The sequence below is a fragment of the Dromaius novaehollandiae genome, chromosome 28, assembly GCF_036370855.1.
Source record: "Dromaius novaehollandiae isolate bDroNov1 chromosome 28, bDroNov1.hap1, whole genome shotgun sequence".
NCBI lineage: Eukaryota > Metazoa > Chordata > Aves > Casuariiformes > Dromaiidae > Dromaius > Dromaius novaehollandiae.
In genome coordinates, this window is record NC_088125.1 from 4492436 (window position 1) to 4517179 (window position 24744).

At 47.9% G+C, this 24744-nt stretch overlaps 3 protein-coding genes across 3 annotated transcripts in view; 1 reads left to right on the forward strand and 2 right to left on the reverse strand.

Moving 5' to 3' along the window:
- Positions 1-362: 362 nt before the first annotated feature.
- TMT1A (thiol methyltransferase 1A) lies at positions 363-3275 on the reverse strand. Its single transcript, XM_026114333.2, has 2 exons — positions 1804-3275; positions 363-901 (listed from the first exon to the last, which is right to left on the reverse strand). The coding sequence occupies exons 1-2, from the start codon at positions 2305-2307 to the stop codon at positions 665-667; spliced, it is 741 nt and encodes a 246-aa protein (XP_025970118.2). The 5' UTR covers positions 2308-3275; the 3' UTR covers positions 363-664.
- A 124-nt stretch (positions 3276-3399) lies between these two features.
- On the reverse strand, positions 3400-9228 carry LOC112991675 (thiol S-methyltransferase TMT1A-like). The gene is made up of 2 exons (XM_026114334.2): positions 6137-9228; positions 3400-4370 (listed from the first exon to the last, which is right to left on the reverse strand). The coding sequence occupies exons 1-2, from the start codon at positions 6749-6751 to the stop codon at positions 4134-4136; spliced, it is 852 nt and encodes a 283-aa protein (XP_025970119.2). The 5' UTR covers positions 6752-9228; the 3' UTR covers positions 3400-4133.
- Positions 9229-21742: 12514 nt separating this feature from the next.
- Positions 21743-24744, forward strand: part of SCN8A (sodium voltage-gated channel alpha subunit 8) — a 49138-nt gene continuing 46136 nt past the window's right edge. Inside the window, exon 1 of the mRNA XM_064498713.1 lies at positions 21743-21855. The gene's annotated coding sequence lies outside the window, so the exon portion shown is untranslated. The remainder of the gene's footprint in view (positions 21856-24744) is intronic.

Genomic DNA, 24744 nt, shown 5'->3' on the forward strand with positions numbered 1-24744 from the left:
ACCATCGCTGAGCGCCGACTCCTCGGCTGTCTCGCCATGACCCACTCCGCCGCTTTCTAACAGCGAAAATTGGCCTGGGAGCGTCTGGAGGAATCGCCTGCCAGTTAAGCAGAGGCTCCCCTGAGTAAGGAGTTAATGTTTTTTTTCTGTCTCTCTACCAAAATGTTTGCATGCTGTTGCTGCTGCACTAGCAAATCAGCTTTGTTTCAAAGCTGAGTCTAAATGAGGTAAGGAAAGGTATGAGCGTATGCGTGTGCTTGTGCCAGTGGCCGCGGTGCAACAGCGAGGCATTCCTCAAGCTGCCGCGTCCCTGGACGGTGTTGTGGCGTTTGCGAGGCACAGCTAGCACACTGCAATCAGTCTGAGGGTTTAACGTATGCCCAGGCATGTCTGCTTTATTTTTGTGCTAGTTGGAACTTCAGAATACCGGTTTCTGATGCTTTACCTATAAAGCCTGTCATCAATGTGATTATTTCAGTTTCAGGATTTTTAGGAAGCTGGACCTCTTTCTCATTTGACATTTAAAGCGGAAACTTAAGATAACTGAAGGTTAATCATGTTAACCTGGATGTGGCTATTTAAATTAGCTTACACCATTTTGCTGCTTTGACTATGTCAAGGAATTTCTTTGAGGACACAGGAGAAAGTTACAGTGCAGTATGAATTACTTCACAGCATATCCGATGATATGAGGCTTAATAGGTGTCCAGGGCAGAGGAACGCTGATGTGTTGTAACTTCAGTTCGGAGAAGTTGGCCTGTTCTAGGTTTTTCCATGTCTCTCTTGTTAGGCAGCACCCATCAAACACGAGTTTCCAAGTTGGATAGCAGACCTGCTGCCAGAAATACTTCCAGCTGGAGTGATCAGCAGCCACATGATCCAAGAAATAGAAAGCACCTCCCTGGGGAAGCAAAGTCATCTTAGAATATCACAGAAGGGATGTGCATGCAGCAGACACTTCCCTGTCTGACCCACCTTTTCTCAAACGCAATTCGCTCCCTTCGATGGTGTCTTTCTACCCCCTTCCTGCCAGCTTTTTACCTCTGTAATGTCAGTTGGAATTAATATAAGCAGGAAACTTGCAGAGATTCAAAATGCATATCCTGAAAGGATGAAAGGTGTACTTATTTGATCCCTTTGTTCTTACAGCAATAGTTTGTTCCTTGCCTTTCTGTTTAAATTACAATTGCTAGCATGTCATTTTTCAAAGGAAACTAGGTGAAATGCATGAACCCTACTAGAACTCACTGGGTTTCTGACAACCCAAAGGACTGTGTTGAAAATACCAATTTAAAGGCTGAAATTCTATTGCAAAAAATAGCTTTTTTTATCCTTAACTTGAATGGGACACTACAGGGAATGAAGGCATTTAGATCGCTTTAGTCATACAGGTAGATCAGGCCCTCTTCTAAGGGGCTACAGCAGTTTATTTAAAACACAGACTTTCAGTCTTGATCAGAGACCTTCGCCCCTTCTCCCCGAAGGAAAATCTGGTGTGTGGGGGGAGGGACAACAGCAAAGGAGCCAGTTCTGCTTTAAATGATGTGCTGTAATTACTTACAAAACTAATGGCAGTTCTAGTTACTTACTGTGTTACTTTTAAGGCTGAACTAAAACAGACTGACCCGTATGCTGCTACTGCTTTGCACCATTTAGCATTGCGGGGTGGTTGTAAATCTCATTTTACCATGAAAATAAACAGGGTCTGGCTGGTAAGCTCAAAGTCAACTTTCTGTTTTGGTGCAGCGCTGCTGGAATAGATGATAAAAGAAATAACATAAAACTTCTTCTTCAAATACTCACCGGTCTGAGCACTCGCAGTACTTCTTTCAAGGCGCCGTTTATGTCCTGCACAGAGCATAGGACTAACGTGCAAACGACTGCGTCCACAGAACCGCTGGGCACCTGGCTCAGGTCTTCTGCTGCAGCTACTAGGAAACGCTCATAGCGGAGGTGCTGGTTCTGGTTCATGCTTCGAGAAAGGCTTTGCTGGAAGTGAGGGTTTATATCGGTGCATGTCACTTTGCAGCCGGGTGGGTAGAACTGGAAGTTAGTACCGCAGCCGGTCCCAATCTCCAGCAGCTTCAGCTCTCCCGAGGGGCCCGTGAACTCAGGCAGATTACGAAATAGCTCCTGTTTCTGCTTCAGTGTTTTCCTGTTGTGAACTGCAGAAAGCTTCTCGAGGAAGAAAGGAAAAAATATCTTCTTGCAGAAAGGCTCCCACATACCTAGGAATGATAGCAGGTAGATGGGCATGGCGAGCAGCGCCAGGCAAGCACGAAAGAGGAGAATGCTGGCCTCCGTCATTTCCAGCGTGAGGGCAAAGGAGCCGTACTGCGCAGAGCTCCTTCCTCTGTGTTAGAGCACTTGAAACTTAGAGCTGGGTTTGTGTACTTGCTGTGTTCCTCTTGAAGTGCGACTCTCTGGATTGATTGGGTGGACTTTTCTCTAAAGCTGATTTTTAAAGTCCAGTCACAGTTGAGAAAGGGAAAAACAGCACTGCGTGCCAATCAGTTACCGTAGTGTCCCAGCTCGGACAAAAAAGGAGCTGCTAGAAAAAGAGCTGCCAGTTAAGTAACCTGGATGGGCTGGACAGTACATCTTTGTATTTAACCGTTGGCAAAATGTCATCAGTCGCCCTAATCTGGTGTTCAGCAGTTTTGGATTACAGTTCATGTCTCTTAAAGAATACATATCTTGTTTCAGTAAGTAGTAGGAAGTTAATCTGAACTCGGGATTTGCTACAGACATTTAACTTTGTTTGATTAACATTTTGGTTGAAACACATGTATTTAAGGGTTATTTACCAACTTGTTTTAGGTATCCAAAGTAGCTGGATGAGCTAGTCAGCTACTTGCTGTGTGCTTTCTCTGCAACAGCAGTTTTCAGAGTTTCCCCTTCATGGACACCTAAAATACTTTGATAGGCGGATGTGGGCTCCTTTGTGGTGAATGAGCTTGCTTTTCTTAGTTACCTTTCAGATCTTTGATAGGAATCATGGACCAGAGATGAAACAATTTATTAATTCAGTAATCACTGTCTGTAGTAGCTTGGTTTTGTTAACTTTATAAGCCTGAGTTGACAATGTACAGTCCTTTTTATGCTAAATGCCTTCTGCAAAACTTTTTCAGCTTTGCTATCCCCGATGGTTTTCACAGGGTTTAGCAGCGGCAGTGTAGATGAGCCACTGGCGTTTAGTTGCTCTGCCTCGAGAGAGCCGAGTAAAGGGACGGGGGGCTGTTTGCACCACTCAGCTTTAGATCCCTGAGTCAGGCAGTTCTGTTGTGAATTGCCCTGGGGTTTGTTTTTCTGTTGAGTGGTAGGAAGCCTTGTTGTCCGAGGAGTGACCTCCTCCCTCTAGTGGTAGGAAAGCAAATAAAATACCCAGCATACAGCAGCAGCGTTGTTAGACTGCTTTATTACCAAACTCTGCTGTCATACCTTGCCGTGTGGTAACTACATTAGAGAAACAAATCTAAACAGTGGGAATCTCTTCAGATGTACTTTCTGTGTAGACCAGTTGGATGTGCGTGGAGCACAAAACAGAGGCGTTAAGTGCATTCTTTTCTTAAAAATCATTTGCACAAGGTTTTAATTCTTAGATGCTTTACTGTGGGAAATCAAAAAGAAGGTTAAACAGTGGCCAAGATAGTAGCACCTTCTCCTGACGTCCTAGGGGAATTTAACTGGAAAACATTCCTAATGAAACATGGGGCTTTTAAAAAAGACTTGGTACCTTAAAGGTGTAATCTGGACTGAAGGGAGAGTAGATTATGAAGAGTTTAAGCAAAGGTTTAACTTCTTAGCAGAGCATGACAAAAGGGCTGTAAGAGCATGGCTTAGCAGTGACCATTTCACAGCTGAGATGAGATTTCTGCCACCTGATTCAACGAATGCCAGCTTTCTCCCAGGGTAAGGAGAAGTTCTGGTTTTTGCTTTGTAGGTTGTAAGTTAAATCTAGGCTGACAGCATTAGCATCTAATGGCCAGTGAAAGCTCTGCGTAGTGAACTGGTGCTCTAATGGGCACTTCCCTGAATAAACAGCCCAATAAGGGCGAGTGAAAAATACTCTATAAAAAGTGTGAAAGGAGCTGCTGAAGGGACGTTCTGTGTCCTGCAGTGCTCGTGGTCATTTATTTTACTGCATATCCAATGATATGAGGACTGGTAGGAATCCAGCGTGGTGGGACATATATGCGCCTCAAGTTCAGTTCTGAGAAGTTGGTTTTCTCCAGCTCCTTCTGTGTCTCTCTGCTTGGGGAACACCCATCTCCAAAACACTTGCAGACCGGGTCACAGACCTTCTGCCAAAAGTAGGTCCAGCTGGAGTGATCCGCAGCCACGTGCTCCAAAAAGTAAAATGCTCCACCCTGTAAAACAGTGCCATAAAAAGATATAAAAAGGACTTAGGAGCTTTCACCTCTGTGTGTAGAATTTTATTATTTACTTTTTAGGAAACAGGCTGCCTTTTTTCACCTCTCTGGAGACTGGCCTCCTTTCCTGGAGATTATGCATGATGGATTCATGTTCATTTTGAGCAGTGAAGTCTCCGTAACTGCCTCCCATTCAATCTGTGTAGAATGTAGTGGTTTTTACTGGGTGATTACTTATTCACTGGCAGGTGCAACTTATAATTCTGCAAGAGGCAGTATGGCCTGGTGGTTGGGAATTGCTGTCCCAGGGTATTTACCTCTGCCCCAGCTACCTTGCATGATCTTGGAAAAGTCACTTAACTTCCCTGTGTTTCAGTTCTTCTTATCGGGAAATTGTGAATAAACAAGTTGCTTACCCTGCATACCGGCAATTAAGAGAGTTCATTTCTTAATGTTTATAAAGCATGTGAGATAGCTGTTAGCAAGCAGAAATCAAATGTCCCAGATAAGAGAGAGGGCTACAACTAGCGCGTACAGCATGTAATAGTTTGTTCATTGTCAGTCTTGTGAACCTGTCAGTGTGTAACTGGATCTTTTGCCTTTCGGTGTTCATAAACAACAGATAAAAGGCAGCTCTAGTACTGTAAGCGAGCCTTTTCATAACAGTAAGGGCCGTGTAGTGGATCCACATACAGAAGTCAAGGACTCTGAGCTGGTATTTCCCTCCCCTTCTCAGCGGAGAGTGTTGGGTATGCTCTTATTCCCTCTTCCCTAGTTCTGCTTCGTAAGAGTGTACGAGGTTGCCTTGCGGAATGAAGTGGGTTTTTAGCCACATCCAGGGATGAAGTCTTATTTACACAGGAAGGTTCTGAGCAGTTACATAGATTTAACCCAACCTATGTGGATATGATTTGCTTTAAGTTTAATTTAAACCCTTCCCCAGTTACTCTGAGGTAACTGGTGGGAAAAAAAAAGTGTCGTTGTAGTGCAAGAGAGGTATATAAATACGTGGGAATGTGGTGTTTTACAAGTGTCACCTTAGATTATAATGAAAATACCTGGTCAGGTGGAGAAGGTGTAAAGGTTAGAGCAGTTGCTAATGAATGCACAGGACAACTATAAACTGAAATTCTTGTTAATCTTTTACCTGTGTTAGAATCCACATCCCTCCCTGCTCCTCTCCCTTCTTGCCCCTTACTTCCACCATTTTATTGCAGTATCCTCGTTGCGTACTGCTCCACTCCTGCTCCTGCCAGCTCCCGCGACCTCCGCAGAGTTTTGCTCTTGGAGTTTTTGCAGGCTGCCCGGCTGCAAGCGCAGGAGCCAGGGTGCCCTCCCTGTTTGAGCAGCTGTCTCTCGACTGCCCCAGCAGTCAGCAGCACCCTGCGGGTGCTCCAGGCGTGCTTGGCAGCGCCCTAGTCAGGCGCTAAGGAGGGAGCGGTAAAGCAGGGCGAACTCGTTCTTCCATCTGCAGCTGAAGCAGCGCCAAAGAAATTGCTTGCGAGTGGTCTGCTGTGCAGACCAGAAGTACCACTCTGAGTCCACTGCATCTGAGTGTTGCAAGATGCAGGAGGATGGATGCCCTCGCTTGTGATCGCAGAAGGGTCTGCAGGTATTTACAGCACAGTAAAGAGTGAAGAAATTGGCAGCCTTCTCTAATAGGCAAGATTGCAAGAGAGAAAGAAAGAGGACTTGGCAGGGGAAAGGAAATCAGAAGTGAGAGCAGGATCGTTCCCTCCCTCCCTCACACTGCCCCAGCTTACCAGCCTGAGCACTCGCAAAACTTCTTTCAGGACTTTGCTGACATTGGTTACAGAGCACAGCACTAAGGTGCACACCACTACGTCCATGGTGCCATCCGATATTTGATGCAGATTCTCCCCAGAAGCAACCACTGAATGTTCAAGCTGGAGGTGCGGGTTCTCCGAGAGGCTCTTGAGGAGGAACTCTCTGAAATTGGGATTAGGATCGGTGCATGTAAGCCGACAGCCTGGTGGGTAGAACTGGAAGTTGGTGCCAGTGCCTGTGCCAATTTCCAACAACCTGAGCTGGCCCAAAGGGCCGGCAAATTTTCTTAAGTTGCTGAACAGCTCTTGTTTCTCCTTGTAGACCTTACGGTTGTACATTGGTGCAAGCTTGGCCATGATACGTGGAAAAACTTTCTTATAGAAGGAGTCCCATAAACCCATGTAGGCAAGGATATATACGGGCAAGATGACGAGCTGAACGCATCTCCGGAGACAGGAGACGAGGACCATCGGTGCAGAGAGCTGGAGCCCAGCGCAGCCGCTACAGGTACTTCCCGGCGCCGATCTGGCCAGCGCTACCTCTGAACCGGATGTGTCTGTCCTTCCTTGTTGGCCACCCTCCAAACTCATCTTAAAGTGACAGTGTGTCACCGTGTGTCACCGCTTCAGCTGCACAGAACTGCTGGAAACATCTGAAAAGGGAAGAGGGGAAAGCCAGGCGTGCGGAGCATTCTTGCTTCACGCAACAAATGCGTAAGGCTATAGTTACTGTAAATGTGAAGTGGTTTTGAACTCGTTTCCTGTGTATTAAGGATGTCCTTAAACATTTAACTGAGTGGAATCTGGATGCTCAGAGCCTGTCAGATTTGAGCCTGGTATCTGGGAGAAGCAGCTGCTTCAACCCTCCCACGCGCTTTGCCTATCAGTTCTGTTGCCTGCTGTATCATCATACCTCTGACCACCTCCTGAGCAATCGTGGTAGGGGATGCAGCGCACTCTAACAGTAATCACCTCTCCCAGTAGCTTAGGAGCTTTAGATGTTAGCTCACCTCATAGTTGATGCAGAGTTTGGTTAAGAACGCAGTACGTTTGGGTTACAAAAGAATTGCACTCATGAGATAGCGGAAGTCTTTTAGACTATAGCGATCTCTTTAGCTATCCACATGTAACTACTGTGTTTAAATTACACAGTCATTCCAGCTACTGAGCTTTGTTTAGCTTCGGTTTGCTTGATGGTGCTTGTTAAAAGCAAAGCTATATAGTCACACGGGTATGATTACAGAAGCATAGGTACCCTGCGTGCATTGCAGTCGCGTATGTATGACACGTCCCTGCCCACAAAGCGTATGATCTGACCAGGCAGTTCAGAGGTCACTGCACAAAAGGGGAAGGGAGAAGAAGTGAGGGCTATAAGGATGAAATAAGGAAAAGGCAGTATCCTTATAAGCATAAAATTTGTAGTACTGAGCAGCTGTGTGCTCCTTAAAGAGACAGCACGGTGTCAGCTAGCTATTGTTCAGATCAATAATTGCAGAATTATCTTTGTTCCATTGCCTAAGTCGTGTGTATGTGTGTTTTTTAACCCAGGTTTTATGGTTTTGATTTGCTTTACTGGTCTGATTACAAGCAAGATCATTAACTGGAGTTATTTTATTATCTGCTTATATATTTATTATATTATAGCTGCTGTTATATTTATCTGTTTTTCAAGGCCCCTTATTTTTGAAATACTTGTAAACTCTGAGTGCACTCATTTTCTGAGGACTCCCTTTCAGCATGGCTTAGGACAGTGATTTAGATATTTAATAGCACAGCTGCTGCTGTTCTGAACACTGGGTATGCCCCAGCTCTGCTTTCTCTGTGTCAGACTGGTCTGCAAGTGCTTCGCCTCAAGTGCTTGTTCCTCCTGACTGGATGATGGTTTCCCTGTCAAAGAAACAGGGAGAACCAGCCAGAAGAAGGGTAGGATTTGTGCTGCAGCGAACGTTCAGTGCAGGGATGATACTGTTTCCCCAGTGGAACCAGCAGGATTTCTTTATACCTCCAGCAGAGCATCCGGAGTTGGGAAGAGGAGCGTAGTTGAGGAAGAGGAGCAGCGGCAGGCCCGACGTGGAGTTGGAGGCCCGATGGCTGAACAGAGCGATGCGCTGTTGTTGGCGAAGGCCAGCAGTAACGGCAGCAAGAGGGTGGAGAGGTGCAAGCCGCAGAAAGTATAATTCTGCATGGGCGTTATGCTGAACTTCGTCTGCAGTGGAGTCTCAAGTAGGCTGTGTTGGGATCATTTAGCTCAATTAGGATCCTTTTTTGGTTTTTTTTAGTTGTGACTGTTCAACATATGAGCATTGACCTACATATTTCTTTAAGCAACTTGCTCAAAGATGTCTTATACAGGCTGTAACAACACCCTTGGGGCCCTGGAATGTCCTTGAAGGATGTATTTTTGGTGTGCTGCCTGCCCCCGTTGGGAATGGTGTGCCCACGGTATCCGTCAGTCCTGCGGGTGCCCTGGAAGCCGGGGATGGGTGCAGCACTGTGCAGTTCAAAGCGTTGGCACTGGTATCTATGTAGAGAAAGTATTTTTTCAGTTTCTTAAGTCATGTGGCTTAACTTTGTTTTTTGAACACTTTAAAACTCCATATTTGAGAGATGATGTCCTGTTTCCTAGCAATTTATTATCAGTGGATTTTCTTTTCTGTATTTCAGTGTTTTTATTTCCTCTTGTTTTGCATCCCTTCGGAAATGTAAAAGCCTTAGTGAGAACCAAGCTTCATTCTCCAAATCTTTGGATTTCAGTAGCAACTTATTTAAAGTGTATGTAAGTGCTTTTGGTTAGTTCTGGTTTGAAATATCTTAAATTCTTGTAGGTTGCATCTGCCCTTGTGTTACATTAGAGCAGTCCCATAAAAGTCAGCAATGTACAGTGAGGGCAGATTGAGTTCCTGTGTCACATCTAAAGCAAGATGAATGAGCTCTCCGGCGCAGTGCTGTGCCCTGCGAGGTTGTCTGCTCAGCACATGGCATGCGATTCCTGAAGCGCTGCTCAGAGGACAGGATCTAAAATCCCGTGAAGAGGGCATTCCTGCAGGGTGGATTTGAAAAAGAAGAAACAGCAGCCTAATACAGCGTTTCGGGTTGTTGTCTCAGCAACACAGGCGCAGCCCTATGGAAAACAGGAATTACGTAACGATAAAAATTGATCCTCAAATTCTAATCCCAGCAGCATAAGTTATGAAGTTATAAGTATATAAGTTATAAAGGCAGGGGAGTTGTCTGTCTTTAAACGAAGAGGGGTAACTTGGGTCAATTATTAGTATTCTGTTGCTCTTTCACTGGAAAAAAACGGTAATCTGCTTGTGTGCTGGGGGCGTAGCTGAGAACAGCAGACTTTCATCTCTTCAGTGAACTGCTGGGCATTTAGCAGCTCCAGAGCTCGCTGAGAAAACTGGCGGGTGCGGAGGAAGGATTCCTCCATGGAAGCGGAGTCCGGCACAGGTTTTCACCCGAGACTGCCAGAGTCTGTGACCCATGTGCGACTGGAGGGAATAAGGCAAGACAGTGTCTGGAGTTACCGAGCAAAGAGCATTGGCACGTATGATATAGGTGTCTTATTGATGCTTTTTTATTTCCTTTGTAAAATCTCACTGATATCTGCTGATCTTTGTGATTCCACAGCCAGCTACTTTTGAACAGCACAGTCTTCAAGACAGATGTAGAGATTAAATCACAGCAGTTTCACGAGCATCAAAGCTAATGATGCCTGGTTTTCTGTGGATTTATGTTCCATAGTAAACTCTGACTGGAATTTATTTCAGGAGCATTTATGAAAGTATCTGCTGTGCATTAATTTTCTGGTATCTCATAACATAGATACTTGGGCCGCAGCCTTTCTCTTGGTCATTACAATCTTAGGTGGCACTTGAAAGATTTCTCTTCTCATTGCAATTCTGTGTTTTCACAAAACTTTCTGGAACTTAGAGGATTAGTAGTTTGGAAGATAACTGCTAAAACTAGTCAAAAAGTCAAAAATGTGAGGTAGGAATACAGTTACCCGCAGTTGGTGTGATTTCGGAAATCGAGTGTTTTAAAATCTGTTGATCACCAAAACACTTAGTAATTTGATCATAGGTTGGCAGTATGGTCGTTGGCTGTAAGTTATTGAAGATGCCCTCCTTGCCCACACTGATCTATGGACATACAAAAACACAGTGATGCTGAACGTTTTCCATAGAAAACAAAGGGGAAAATAAAGAGCTGGTACTTCGCTTCACGCAGTGGAAATCTTTAGGCTTGCCTCGAGTTGCACCAGTGCATGACACTGGTCAGAGAGGTTGCTTCGGTATCGATAGAGAACGTGGGAGGGTCTTTCCTAAGGAGCCTGGTATCAGCTTACCAGGGACAGTAAAGAGGAAGATTACTAAAAAAAGACCCCTAATAACCGGGTAACACTGTTACCAAGTGGTAGCACTGGTGTAGCCCTGATCCAGGGGTGTAAGCGAGAGGTGTTTGGCGGATGCGGAGCGTGTTCCTGCCGTGCGCCGGTGCTGGCAGCTCTCGCAGAGGGCAGCTCGCTCCTCGTGCGCGGCCGGTAGGTGAGACGGGGAAAGCAGCGCCCAGGGCGGGTCCGGGCGCGCGCGGCTGGGGGCGCGGGGGAGCCCCCGGCTCGTTGCTCCGCCGCTGGGGACGGGCCCGCTGCTAGGAGCGGCCGCCGCGGCTTCCCTCGGCGGCCCTGCGCTCGGCGCGGCAGGAAGACGGGGCGCGGGGCTCGGCGGGGCCGGGGCGCGGGGCGGGGCGGCGGCGGGCGGGCGGGCTGCCGCGGGGCCGGGGCTCCGCCGCGCTGCCTCCGCCGGCGCTGCCCGGAGTCATCAATTATGCAAGGGCAGGGCGCGCTGCGCCGGGGGGGGCGGCGGCGGCAGCGCACCAAGATGGCGACAACCGCAGTTCCTCCTGCAGCTCCCCCCGCGCCGCAGTCCGGCAGCGCCCCGCGGGAGACGCGCTAGCGCGGCCGCCGCAGTAAGTCCAGCCCGGCCGGGCCCCGACGGCTGCGCGGGGCGCGCGGCCCCTCGCCCCGCGGCTACCGTTATTACCCTTTTTCCCCCATAAACCGGTGCCCCCCCATCCCCGCTCCCCTCCCCCTCGGGCGGGGGCTTTGCCGCAGAGCGGTTTCCCAGCGCCGGCGGCTCCGGGCGCTGCTTCCCCCGCGCTCCCCAGCCGCGGGGGCGCCCCCTCCTCACCCCCCCCCGGCGGCTGCCCCTCTGCGCCGGCCCCGGGGGGCCCAGCGCAGCCCCTTCCCCGGCGCAGCCCGCCCGGCGGGGGCCCTGGCCCGGCCGCGCAGCGGTGCGGTGCGGTGCGGGCAGGGCTCCGGCGGGCCCGGCCGCCCCGTTGTCCGCATCGCGCGGCGGGAGAGGCGCCGAGGTCCCCCCGGCATCCCCGGGCCCCGCTGCGGGGCCGGCCCGGCCTCCGCCGCCCCCTCCTCTCGCCCCGCCGGCCCGAGCCCCCCCCCGCCGCCGGCCGCGGGGGGAGAAGTTGGAGGAGCGAGTTCCGTGGGGGAGCTCCGTGGGGGGCCTCGGTGCTTGGACTGACCTCGGTGTGGGCATCGCGGTCGGTGCCCTCGCTGCCTTCCGCCGTGCGGATTTGGGGGAATTAGGAGGGCAGACTTCTTCTTTTCTTTTTTCGTTTTTTTTGTTCCCGGGGAAAAGGAATTGCCTGTTCACAAGTTTTTTCTATTAAAAATCCGGGTGTCTTCTCCCCCTCCCCCTCCGCTTGCTGGTGCAAATTGTGCCCAGCTGACGTGGGGGTGGGGAAGCCGGAGGAGACTCCCCGGCAGGAGCTGCGGAGGAGCCGGGCGAAGCCTGAAAGTCTGCCGGGAAGGGGAGTGCGGGCAGCCCGGCCCGGCCCGGCTCGGCTGGAGCCCGGCGTCTCGCGTGGGCCGAGCTCCGGCTCCGGGGCCGGACTGCAGCCGGGGTAGGTTTAGACGCCGCTCGCTTTCCGTGTGCGCTGCGCTGGAGCCGGTGGGCACGGGGCCGCCGGGGAGCCTTACCGGTGGGGTCGTTTTTGGGGTGCCGGTTGCGTGTCTGTTGTGCGTCGACATGTCACCCGGCCCTTGTAACGCCGCAGCAAGCGGCCCCGGGGGGAACCCGTGACCCGCATGTCCTCATTTCACACCGGGAAGACTCAAACGTGAGCCGCGGGGCTGTTCCGGGAGCCTGGCTGCCCCTCCTAGAGCCCCGTGGTAGCCTCGGGGGAGAGGCAGAAGCGGTGTCCGCTCGCGCCGGTGTCCGGCGGTCCGCCCGGCGCCGCTCCGCGGGGAGGGCGGCTGGAGGCTCATCGATGGGCTGCGAGAGCCCCGGCCCCAGGGCGGGCGGGCTGCGAAGGGCCCCGGCCCCAGGGCGGGCGGGGCGCCGGGGGCCGCTCTGCCGCGGGCCGGGGGGAGGCGGGCGGCGGGGAGACGGCGCGTCCCGCGGTGCTGAAGTGGACAGCGCCCGCCGCGGGGCCGGGGCCGGGGCGGAGCGGGGCCGGGGCGGCGGCGGCCCCCGGAGCCGCTGCTCCCCTTGAGCCGGGTCTTACATAAGCTCCGGTGCGCGGGGAATACCCGCGTCGCGGTCCGGACGGCGACGCTTTGTTGCTTAGCCGAGCAAGTGTAACGTGAGCGTTTCCTGGGCAGAGGGGGAGAGCTGGGCCGCCGACAAGGAAAGGGAGCAACTGCGTGGCGCAAGAAATGCGGCACGGGTGTTCGTTTCAGTTTTTGGTTAAAGGGGGAGAAATAGAGACTAAATCAGCACTGAGTGAAAATAGCAGAGCTTGAAATTCTAAAGCACGGTGTCATCTTCTTCCCCCTCTTAGTCGCTATGTCTGCATTCGTTTGTGGGTTTGTTTAGCGTGCTTTTTCATTAAAATGAACCAGTAGGGCTTTTCTTTACTTATCAGTTGATGCTTACTATTTTTCAATGACTGGAGAAGCAGTCGGCACCAGAGGCTGTATGTGACTCCTGGGGCACACAGTGTTCGTGTGATCACATGGTTCCCATTCACTATCGATTGCCTTCCTCCCGGAGCGCTTGCAACTGCCATTGAAATAAACAATACACTAGAATCAATAACCTGTCGTTCTGTTCAGCGAAATGGTCTGGATTAAAGACGTGGTAAAATAATGTAACAAAGGCATTGGAGATGAGAGCAAGTTTCTCTGCAACTAGGCACTCATGAGGAGATGGAAAACATAATAAAAAACCCACAAGCACAGAAGAGATTACATGTGATGGCTCGTGTTACTGGTACTACAGTGGAGAGCCTGTCGCCATTTGGCCATCGGTTTGAATCCAGCGTGGTTCAGAGGTAACTAAATGCTGTTTTGGTCCGTTGGACCATGTTGGTGATCTCGGTCCGGTCAGAGAAACTGGCTTTAATTGTCCTTTTTGTTGGCATTTTCAGCAAAGAGGGACCATAAAGTCTGTTCCTCGCAGGCTCAGATTCTCCTTTATGCCATGTTATTCCAGGCTCTGTGTGAGCAGAGTGGACCGTCACCAAGCAGAAGACAAGTACAGCGTAGGAAGCTCACCAGTGCAGGATAAATGTAGTAAAATTCCTCCTTTACAGGATCTCAGATTCGAGAGTGGCTTCTAACTTTTTGCATGATCTTCTGTCCTGTGAAAGAAGTGTCTTTGCATTCTGCTCTGAAGTTAGAGTAACTTCTGCCTTTCTTCTCTCAGTCTTCTCCTACGGCAGTGTATTAACCCTGCCTGATGGAGCACATCAGCATGGAGGATCTCTTAAGCAGAAAGAGTAGCCGTCAGGGACTGGACTGCAGCAGATCAGTAAAGTGCTCTTTTCTAAGAGTAGCCATTTTAAAAAGCAAAACTTTGCCATCTAAGACCTGAAAATTCTATTCTGTGTTGCTCGCACTGCTCCTGTGCTAATGGAAAGGTGTGAGGATTTTATATTTGAAAATAAAATAGTCTCAGCAGTTAATTCTAGGAGGAGACATTCTCCCCCCCCCAAAAAAAAAGGCAGTAGTGTTTTTCATTGTGAAGTAGCATATAACAACACATCATTGGCTTTACAAGTATTGGTCTTAAAGGCATGGAAATAAAACCTGTTATTGATTCATTGTTATAAAAGTAGAGAGTGGAGAATCTTGAAGAAGACTAAAAGCCATTGCCCTGCTCTTTTTTTCTCTCAATATACGTGTGCTGTTATTTATGTTTACCAGAGCTCTACATATGAATTTTAAAAGCAAATAAAATACACACGTATGCAGCCACTTAGGTGTGTCTGAGAGGGCTTTGAAACCGTTCAGCTAGGCTCCTGGGGGAGGACGTGGTGCTGCTGCTGGTCCGAGGCTCCTACAGCTTGTTGAGGCAAACTTAGCAGTATCTGGTTCTCTTTGGCCAGTGAGGTGATGTTTCTGGTGCTGGGTTTTGCGGAAGGATACTTTAAAAACAAAGCAGCGAAGCTCATCACAAATAACTTGCATATCTTTTCCCAGTGCTTCAGCTTACGTGATTTTTCTTTTCCTGGCTAAGCAGCTGCCCAGGTATTAACTAAATCCATTTTGTAACTTATGATAAACAGGAATATTGCCATTCTGCAGACAAGAATGATAAAGCCTGTCTTGATTTCCAGGCATGTCGAATTCCCAGTAGTTCTGTGGAAATCTAATAGGAGTCAGTACTCAATGTCTTTAAAAGTAGACCACTTTTAAGGAGCCTAACTTAAAAGTTATGAAGTTGCAAAGCTAGACAGCCAATCCTCAGCCCGTTCATGGATTTTATCTTCCTTAGTGATTTAAGTGGCACTTAAGTGATACATAGGCCCTTCACTGTGAGTTAAATTTCACCTGAGAGGGAAAGTACTCTAAAAAGATGAGGCTGAACAACAAATGCTAATGTTTTAATGACATTTTGAACAGGAGCAGAAGGTGGACTTCTTATTGACTGGCCAGTGAAGTCAGTAGCAGGATGGTAATGTTAGGAGAACTAGGAATAGCTGGATGGCTATAACTACATCTTTTGCAAGACATCAGGGAAGAGTGGTTTTTGCCTGGTTAGATGAGATCTACCCGTGAGGAGGAGAAGAGATGAAGACAGCGTGGCTTAGGCCGTGTAGGGAAGCGCTGGGCCTGCATGGGTTGTATTCCAGAACATGGCAGAAGTTTTGAGAACCTGTGTTGTGTAACAGCAGAGAAGTAGAAGCTGGCTTATGCTCCTTCCTTTCATTTTGTTTGCATATTTATACTGTTTATTATTGTACCATATGAGCGCTTCACAACCTTAAATGAATTCCTCCAGACTTACTGTAAAGAATAACCTTGCTCCTATTTCACGGGTCACTAATAGGCTAAATGACTTGAACAAGGAATTAAATTCCAAACAAGGAATTAAATTTAGGTCTTTCACGCGCTACACTGGTGTCTTTTAATTATTAGGCAATACCTGTTTTGAACAATTCTTTGTTCAGAACTTAGCTTTTCAAAAGGGAAGGCTGAAGTGCCATGTTTCAGGGTGCTTAACCGGGATGAATCTCCAGGTTCCTACGTGCGGTTGCTGATAAATGCAAGTCAGCTTTGACTACTGTCGAAGACAGGGAACTGGAGATCTGGGTTTAGCTATTTTTAGGTCTCATAACTTACTGAGTGACATTAGAGAAGTCATACTGCTACTGATGGGGATTTAAAAAACCCACAGTACTAGCTCCTAAGTTCTTCAGTTCTTTATTAAAGCCTCTTTAAATATTACAATTAGTATATTTAATACTTTTCTGTTGCTTTGGTTGCTACTGTGCTCCTATCTCCTACTCCCAGTTCTGTGCATTTTTGTCACGTGGCAGCTTTTCTAAGAGAAGGGTTTCCACCCGCGTCTCCGCCAGTTGTGTTGTCCTGCATTTTTATCCATGGAGTTGGCCTGTTCTCGACTCGCAGAATTCACCGCAGGTGGAAGAGATTTGCTGGCTCTTTTGAATGCCATTTCCAGCCACAGATTCTCTCATATGCAGATTTTTTTGTTTGTTTTGAATCCAGGATTTCTAGGGTCTCATCCAGTAGTATTTCAGAGGACTAATCATCTGTACTGATGTCTTCCTTTCTGCCCCAACCCTGCATGTTCAGACCAAAACCCATCTGTCTCTGTGTGGGTTATATAAAAATTCTTACAGAAGGGCTCTTTTTGGAAGGAACTGAGAGATGCACTGTGAATGACTGAATCTTGCAAATTAATACACGAAGAAATGTATTAAAGCAAAGATATTGCTTCAAAAGTGTTTTTCAATTTATTTTCACAATCAGCTTTAATAATTTATTAGAATATTTCATAATGCACCAGTAAGTGGACTGCTGGGAACATTTGTAAAAAATAATTAATTCTTAGTAACTGGACACCTCAGTACGGGCATTCTTTTGGGTGTAAAATCTTTCCTCTCTGAAGAACGTGTGTGTAAATAGGCAGTCAGGCCCCAGGTGTTTCTGTGCGTTAAACTCCAGGTGCCTGGGCCAAATTTCTGACTCCCCTGAAGTCACTGGGAATTGCACTGCTGATCCCCGCAGCAGCGTTTCGTTCCTGATGTAGTCCTCCACTGCTGCGAGAAGCATGTACGCTTTTCTCTGGTTCCACCCAGATAGTCAGTCTTTGTCAAAATTTTTTAAAAGTTTCTGGTTTGAGAGGTTAAGAATTGCATGTGGAGAGCATTGCCTTGGCCAAAACGAATTCTAGCACTTGTTCTCACCAGTTTCCATATATCCCAGCAAGGCTACGCTCGTTCGTCAAAAGAAGTTGCAGGTTTTCTGGTCTGAGGAAGCCCGTAGCGCCGAGCGGACGAGGCCGCGCTCCGGCAGCCCCGGCGTGCCGCGGTCGAGGTGTTCGGAGCCGGCGCGGAGGGCGGCGGGCGCGAACCGCTCGGCTCCCCAGAGCGCAGCACTCCCCAGCGCCGCCGCGAAATAGGGCTGGAGCCCGGGAGAGTCCCAGTGCTTGTGATCTGCTTCCAGTTCTGCCACTGGTTTCTGGGTGATCTTGGCCATGCTGTTTTCCCTTTCTCTGTCTGTCTCTGCAGAGAAACTTTCTTTTCTTTTTGACTTAAATTGAGAGCTCTTCAGGATGATGACAGTTTAATGTTTGTTCAATCCGTGAACATGTGGATATGGACTGATCTTAGCAAAGATCTTTAAATGTTACTGTTACGTTAAAAAAGAGCAAAGAATTAGGTAATACTTGGTGCTTTTTAAATACCCTCTAATAACTAATACGTGGGCTGCGCAGAAAGGAAAAGGAATGAGATCAGCTCATCCTTTTGGCTGTGCTTCCTCTCCAAGCCCCTGCAGCAGGAAAGGAGTTTTACTGGAATAAGCAGATTGGACTCTGCGTTCACCCAAGAAGCAGATGCACTGAGATGCTCTCTCTATGCGGCTGGTTTTGGGGGGATTTTCTGTTTGATTGTTTTTAGCGGATGCTTTTGCGCTTTCAACTCAGTTCCTCGTTTTCCCTTCTTCAGGATGGGTACCAAAGCCCTCCCTTGGTAGGGGCGGAGGGAGGCTTAAGAAGCACTCTTGGATCCTCACGTGAAAAGTTGTTGTTGTTATTGGGGTTTTCTTTTCTTCCGACTGGATTGCTCCACGGATGCAGTTTTTAGCACTGCTCCTTCCTGGCAGAGGAGATGCTGCTGTCCTGGCTGCGCGGCTGTGCACGCGCTGCTCCGCGCGTCGCGGCGAGCCTGGAGGACTTGGTGCGGCCGAGTAACTGGAGACGTCCCGACTGACTTGTCCGTGCAGTTTTTGTAGCAAAACTGGCTCCAAAATACCCTGAGGAGGTTGTGTCTGGTTGTGCTGGGTGAAAGGTAAAGGGTAAGCGTTGGCTGTTGGAGCTGCAAAGCATGACTGATCATCATATTTAATGGTATGGAAGACACAAAAACTGCTATATGGGTCTGATTTAAGGGATTAAGTAAATAGCCCATTCCTGTCCTTTCAATTTATATCCTAATTTTGTCCATTATCTTAATGTGGGATAATTTACTGGGAAAACAAATTAAGTCAGGGCAGGCAAGAAATTCCCAAGAAATGAGAACACCAGATCAGCATTATGTATTGACATTGAGCAAGTAACAGGTCTAGGAGTAAATACCAGCTACTGAAACAGAAGCAATTGCGTCTTTTAAGTTCAGCAGCAGAACAGGCTAGCACCGATGTGTAAACAGAAAGAGAACAAGTAGCAGGAGGCGAACTTACTCTGTGTAGTATCAAAGTGTCTCGTGATTTATTAATGGACGGAGTCTTTGCAAACACTTTTGAGGTAGAGAAATATTTACAGTAGTGCCCAGAGAGTCAGTGGGTTGAAATGTCCCGGCAAACAAAGAGCACGTGGAGATTTGCCTCAAAGGGAGAGAATTGGCCTCAGAAACTACTGAGAGACTTGGGGAATAAAAGAGCACCTTGTCTGTCTGTACCCCAGAGCGCGGCACGCGGGGAGTCCAGCGCTGTATGCAGTTGTGTGCCGGATTTGCAGGGGTTTTTTAAAGGGCCACTGAGCAGATTGGTTGGTTGCTTCCAGTTCCCGGTTGTGTAATTGTGCATACAAATAAGGCATTCATTGTGCCTTTTTTTTTTTCCCTTTTTTACTCTCCTGTGTCCCTGAGCTACTTTGGTTTCTAAATTCAGGCCTTACATATTTATCTGTGCCATTCAATTAGACCACATCCCCAATGCTGCTATATAGTTTCACAGTATGTGGGAAATTTGGTAATTAAATGCATGCAAATGCTGCAAGAATAGAATAAATTAATTTTTCCTTAATATCAGCAGGCTATTCTGTGATGTTTCTGGAGATAATGTGACCAAGATATTGGCTTTTCTTTTCCCTTTTTCACATCTTTTTGAGATTTTATTATTATTACTCTAGAAATATCTGTTAAAGTTTACATGAAAAGAATTCCAGCTCAGGCTGCGCCGTGCTGTTACATAAGGAGGAAAATCCGTACTTAAGTTTTCTTGGATATGCAAATAAAACCGGAAGTGGAAGGCATGTTTAAGTGCTATAGGTGTGGTGCAGTCTAGGCTTTACAGGCAAACTGGCACCTCCATAAAGTCTGTAAATGGCAATATCACAGCTAGAGCGAAGCAGCAAGCTGAAGTCACTTGCAGGGTTACTTTGCACCTGATACTTTATGTTTTGGAAATACCCTGGGAACCATATTAAAGGCTGGGATCTGCATGTCCTTTAAAGAAGATAGCTCAGTTCATTTCTGGGATGCATTTATTCCTGAAATCCACTGAAATCCACGCAAAGTTGTGATCCTAAGTCAAGTTTGCAAAATCGCATTACTTTTGCATAAATAGCTCCTACAGGCCCCAGCGAGGATCGGGAAAGCCGGTAGGAATCCAGTGGCAGGAGGAGCAGCACATCTGCGTGTCGGAGAGCGTCCTGCCCCAAGTCTTTCATGTAAGGAGAGAGGCCGAAGGGGACCGTGTCGTGGGGAAGGGGAGGAAGGGAGAAATCATCTGCCGCCTTGCCCGGAGAGCTGCCTCCGGCTGCTCCGGGGGCCCGCGGCACCACAGGTGTGCCGGGTGGCAGGCAGGGCGAGCAGGAGCTCTGAAGACACGTCCACCAGCAAGGATCTGAGCACACCTTGAAGGAGCCTCTTCCTTTGTGTCTTGCCCTTCTCCCCCAGCGCTTTGGCCCGGCTCCTGGGACGTTAGGTGCCGGCTGCGGAGGGTGTCCGTCGCTGAGGCTGGGCAAGTGGCTCCTGGCCAGCTGCTGTGGGTAGGACCGTCCCTCCCTCACCGCTGTTTTGGTGAAGCCTCTGGGTTTGGTGAGCTCTTGCCAGGCTGATACATACAGTCCTCAAGGCCAAGGGCTGTAAAGGCCGTTGGTGGCTAACTGCATGCTGGAATAGCTGAATCTTAGTGATTCGGTCCTAAACTGGTCGTAGGTTTCAAGGAATTCGAAAGTTGTTCTTCATTCTGAGAGCTAAAATCTTTGATGTGTGTTATGAGGCTGTGTGTGTCTGTTAGATTAAAAAGGTCTGATGTTACTGATCATCCTTTTTCTTTAAACGTGGGACCTCAGCCTGCACAGCTTTTAGAGTCTTTCTGTGCCGTCTGCTCCGTGGTTATTTTGTCTTTCCTCCGAAGTGCCTGGCCAGCTCCTCGTGTGGGTTGCTCCCCGAAGCGCCAGGCAGTGTCAGGGCTCAGTTGTATTCCAGCCTGCAGCACTGCAGTGCTGTTGCATCAGTGCAGGATTTCTGTCATTCCTCTCCTCCCGCGGCCTCTTCCTGTCACGCAAAAAGCTCGAGGAGGGAGCAGCAGCTCGGCATTGCAATATAGTCTGGTTGCCGCTTCTCAAGCGGGAGCTTGGCAGAAGGTGCAGAGCTGCAGGGGGTTGTAGGCCTGCTGGGTTCAGACCGACTGGTTCCCCGGCAGGTTTCCCCTTTGCAGGAGCCGGGGGAGAGCGCTAGGCCGGGACAGCGTGAAACCCCGTGGAAGGTCTGTGCTCCTTTGCGAGGCCTTCCTCGTGCTTTTGTACCCGGTCGCTTCCCTTTTCCTCTCTTGCTGTGCTGGTATCGTTTGCGTTGCACGTGATGCAAAGGAGACGCCACGTCTAACCCGCCTATTATACAAGTTTAACTTTCAAAAATTACTGTTGTACTTCATGAAAAGATTTTAAAGATTATTTAATTCCTAAGGCCTAAAATTAATAGAAAGCCTGCTACTTACATGCTTGTAAAACAAAAGGGTGAGATCTGACTTGCTGTAATAGAGAGCTGGCACGTTCCAAAGCAGCAAGTCCTGATGCGCGTCTTGTCAGCGGGGTAGGAAGTGTGCTGGTGCCCCTGCTTCCGGATGTGGCCAGGCTCCTCGTCCCGACCCTGGGAACAGAGCTGACTTGGGATTTTTATCTAATAAATAGCTTGTGAGAGAGCAATGCCTGGTTGAATCATTTTTGCAGGAATGCACTGTTCTTGATAAAGCTGCTTTTCAGGAAGGTTGCTGTGCAGTAGACCAGAACTTCTGCTCGGGGGGTACCTGGCTCCGGACAGCCAGCCGGGCGGACGTCGGAGGCGCGGGTCTGTGTGCCCGCTTTTGCCTCGTTGTAAAACCTGGGTGAAAACGCCTCACCCGTGAGGTCGCCAGTCCATTGCAGTGCAGAGTGGGAAGGTTTTCGAAATTCCAGGTCCTGGGATATGGGAAAACGGGTCTCAGCTAGCTGCCTGGAAGCGAGTAGTGCCGCGTGCGGGGACTGGGTCCGCTCCCGTGGGCAGTGTCCGGCACCTAACTGCATTGGCACCTGCCGGTAACTGTTATTGGGAGCTCGCCTCCCCCCGAGGACGTGAAGATCTCGGGTGCCGCTGGCCCTTCGGTGCTCTGTGCTTGTCTGTCTGGTTTTGCAGTGACTGACTCTGTTCTGCCTGTGCTGTTTGCTCCCATGCAGAGCTGACCTGTCCGGGGTGCAACATAACTAAAGAAGCTGCTGCAGGATGAAAAGATGGCAGCACGGCTGCTCGCACCACCAGGCCCTGATAGTTTTAAACCTTTCACTCCGGAGTCTCTGGCTAACATTGAGAAACGCATTGCAGAAGAAAAAAAGAAGCGTCCGAAGCAAGACAGCAGCCACCGGGATGATGATGAAGACAGCAAACCAAAACCAAACAGTGACCTTGAGGCGGGGAAGAATTTGCCTTTCATCTACGGGGACATCCCAAAAGGCCTGGTTGCTGTACCACTGGAGGACTTTGACCCTTATTATATGACCCAGAAAGTGAGTCTGCACTAGGAAAGAAGTCACTAAGCCATCTTTTTCTTAGGAAGTTGCAGGTTTGAGTATGGTTTGAATAGAAGACAAAAAATTGAGTCTTTGGATGGGGCTTTTTTATATATATATTTTTTTTCTTGATGTTTAACAGTGTTGCTCTTGTGCTTCATGTACTTTCTGAACAATTATCCAATTTAACTGAGTCAGAGATTATATGATTAGTCTTTTAAGCACCTGCTTGGGTAGAGATGGCAGAACAAGGTCTGGAAACTAAAAATAGATTAACTTGTACAAACGTGACAATTTTTAACCATGAGGGCAATAAGAAAGATTTAATTGAGGGGTAACGGACTTATTGTGTATTTCATTGCTTGCACTGGGTTCGGTCTGAATTTGGTCATAATGAAACAAAGGGATAGAACTGGGACAAAATCAAAGTGAGATGAATTACTTAACTCACTTTCATCTTCATAATTTTTTTTTTTAAATGTTGTCTGGGGAATTAAGGTGATGAGTCTGAAGGCATTTATTGATGCTGAAATTTATTAAGAAATGAAGTAGTATCTTGAGGGAAGTGGTGAGTAAGCAAGTAGCATGCTGGAAATGGAGAGCGGGGGGATCTTATACTGGTGAAACAGTGAAGGGTGTGATCACTGATTTTTTCCTAGAAGGCTAGATGACTTAAAACTGAGCTTCTTTTCTACTGCTTCATTTAATCACTTTCTTTCATAGAAACTGAATTTAAGTAAGCTAATTACTAGAAAGATGTAACACAGGCTTAGCTGTGCTTGAGAGGCTGAAGGTTTGACTGTATATGTGACAACAATTGTGACTGTACCCAAGTTTTGAATGGTTATGTGGCTGTCATGTAAAACATCAGTAAGTCATCATGGGTAACAGAACATTTTATGACTTTGGGGAAGGCGTTTCTTGCTGTGCTCAGAAACGATTCTGTGAACTGCAGGGCACTATTCACATAAAGTCACCTGGCGTTGGCTGCTAAAGCTTCCTGTAACTTGGAGGTCTTCACTGCACCTACACTAGCAAATCTGGTGCTTATTTATTTTGTCGGTGTTGCTACGAGTACAGGTATCAGCTTGGAGCAGGGCTTCAAAATACGGCGCTTTGTGTGTGTGTTGAATGCCAGGCAGATAGATGTTTAGGTGGATGTTATGCCTAAGGAAGTGTGTTGATGACTGCTGTTGCTGGTAAGAAGGAAGCTTACATTATCCCGCAGAAATATTTCATCTGTGTTAAACAAATCTGTTGTTGCCTGGCTTTGGTGTGGGCAGGCTGAGATAGAGATATGCAGCTTAATAGCAGTTCCCAGTGCATCTTTGGCTTCATGTGGCCACTTGCACCCAGCCCAAGGAGGTACGAAATGTCACCGCAAACCCAAACAGGAATGTTTTGTGCCCTCTCTGCGTTCAGAGTTGGGTGGACAGCACACACTGGAGAACTGGGCCGCGTGCTTTCAAGCTATGACAGGAGAGCAGTGCCAAAAGGGTAGTGGGCACTGCTGTGTCCTGCAGCACTGAGACCTGACTTCTTAGTTGTCTCAGTATTCCCCCAGAAACAGGAGAGAGGGGTGAACCCCATTAACCCTCCTGTTTTATCAGGCTTCTGAGTTGGGAACGTTGCTTTTTTTTCTTTTTTCTCTAAAAATGAGAGTTTTAAAATAGCATTTTGTTTGGAGGCAAATCTGACGACGTCTGTCCTGGCCCCCGAAGAGAGCTGTCGTTTCTGCATGCGGCCGCTTGCAAAGTTCCTGCGAGCACCTTCGGGCTGGCAGAGGCAGGCCAAGGTTCAGGGGTTGGAGGCCGACCCAGATGGCCCTGCCAGCCTCCTACCGCTGCTCTGCCAAAGGAGCTGTGCCCTCCCCTTAGGCACAGAATTAGCATTTCACTGCCTTCATTTCTTTCACATCTACTTCGGTATGGCTGGAGTTTAGATGTGTGTTACTTTCTTGCTTCTTCAAATACTCAGTGACTTCCCACAAAGAATTTTTTTTAAGGATATTAAAAAAGGCCCTTCTCTGAATCATCAGGAATTGCAAATCTGCTTGAATCATGGGAAGTTTTCCAAGACTTTTTTTTTTTCTTCTTCTTCTCTAGCATTTGCCAGAAGGCTTTGCATCATAGGTCTTTTCTTTTAAAGCTAGACATACAGCACGCACAGGAACAAATCAGCTGGTTGCTTTTCCTTGCAGTAGGACACAGTGATCTTGGTTTATCTAAGGAAACTGAAACTGCATTTTAACTGCAAAGCTGAACTTTCCAGTGGCCTGTTAACTGATATTTAAAGGAGAAACAGTGCGACCTAGAAATAGAACCGCGATACAGGGAGTCAAAACTCCTGGGTTCGGAGCCTGCCCCTGCAAGCGATACTGTTTTGTCCAAGCTACTTTGCTCTTCTCTGCTTAGTTTTTTCATTTTTGCAAAATGGGAGTAATGGCTCTTAATAGAGTCAGGAAAGTCCATTTACTCACAAGTAAAAGATTACAGAGCTAATTTAGCACTTTTTTGTTTTCATTTAAGTACCAGGGAAATTTTTTCATGATCTTTTTTTGCAAATAATTTGATCACCTTCCAAATCCTGGTCTGCAGTATATGATGGAAGCATTACTGGCACATGAAATCTGGTGTGGGCACCTGAAACATTTTAATATTTTTTTTTAAAAAAAGGGCAAATACTTGCACATGAACTTCCTTGTTGACATGTGCAAATGAAATTCATGGAAGATAACTATGTGAACAGCCCTAGCAATGAATGCAAACCAGGTGATTGTCTTATGGGAAGAGGAGCTACAGTGCAGGCATATAGTCTAAGCCAGCGGTGAATCAGGATTTGTAAGTGTGTTTTCCTATTGTCCAGTTGGCTCAAACACTTTGTACC

Excerpts from the sequence above, each read along its gene's own strand:
- LOC112991675 (XM_026114334.2), bottom strand. The coding sequence starts at position 6,751 with ATGAGTTTGGAGGGTGGCCAACAAGGAAGGACAGACACATCCGGTTCA. Across the intron at positions 4,371-6,136 it reads TTTTGCGAGTGCTCAGGCTG|GGTGGAGCATTTTACTTTTT; the intron begins GTAAGCTGGGGC and ends ACTGTTTTACAG.
- TMT1A (XM_026114333.2), bottom strand. The coding sequence starts at position 2,307 with ATGACGGAGGCCAGCATTCTCCTCTTTCGTGCTTGCCTGGCGCTGCTC. Across the intron at positions 902-1,803 it reads TACTGCGAGTGCTCAGACCG|GGAGGTGCTTTCTATTTCTT; the intron begins GTGAGTATTTGA and ends TTGCTTCCCCAG.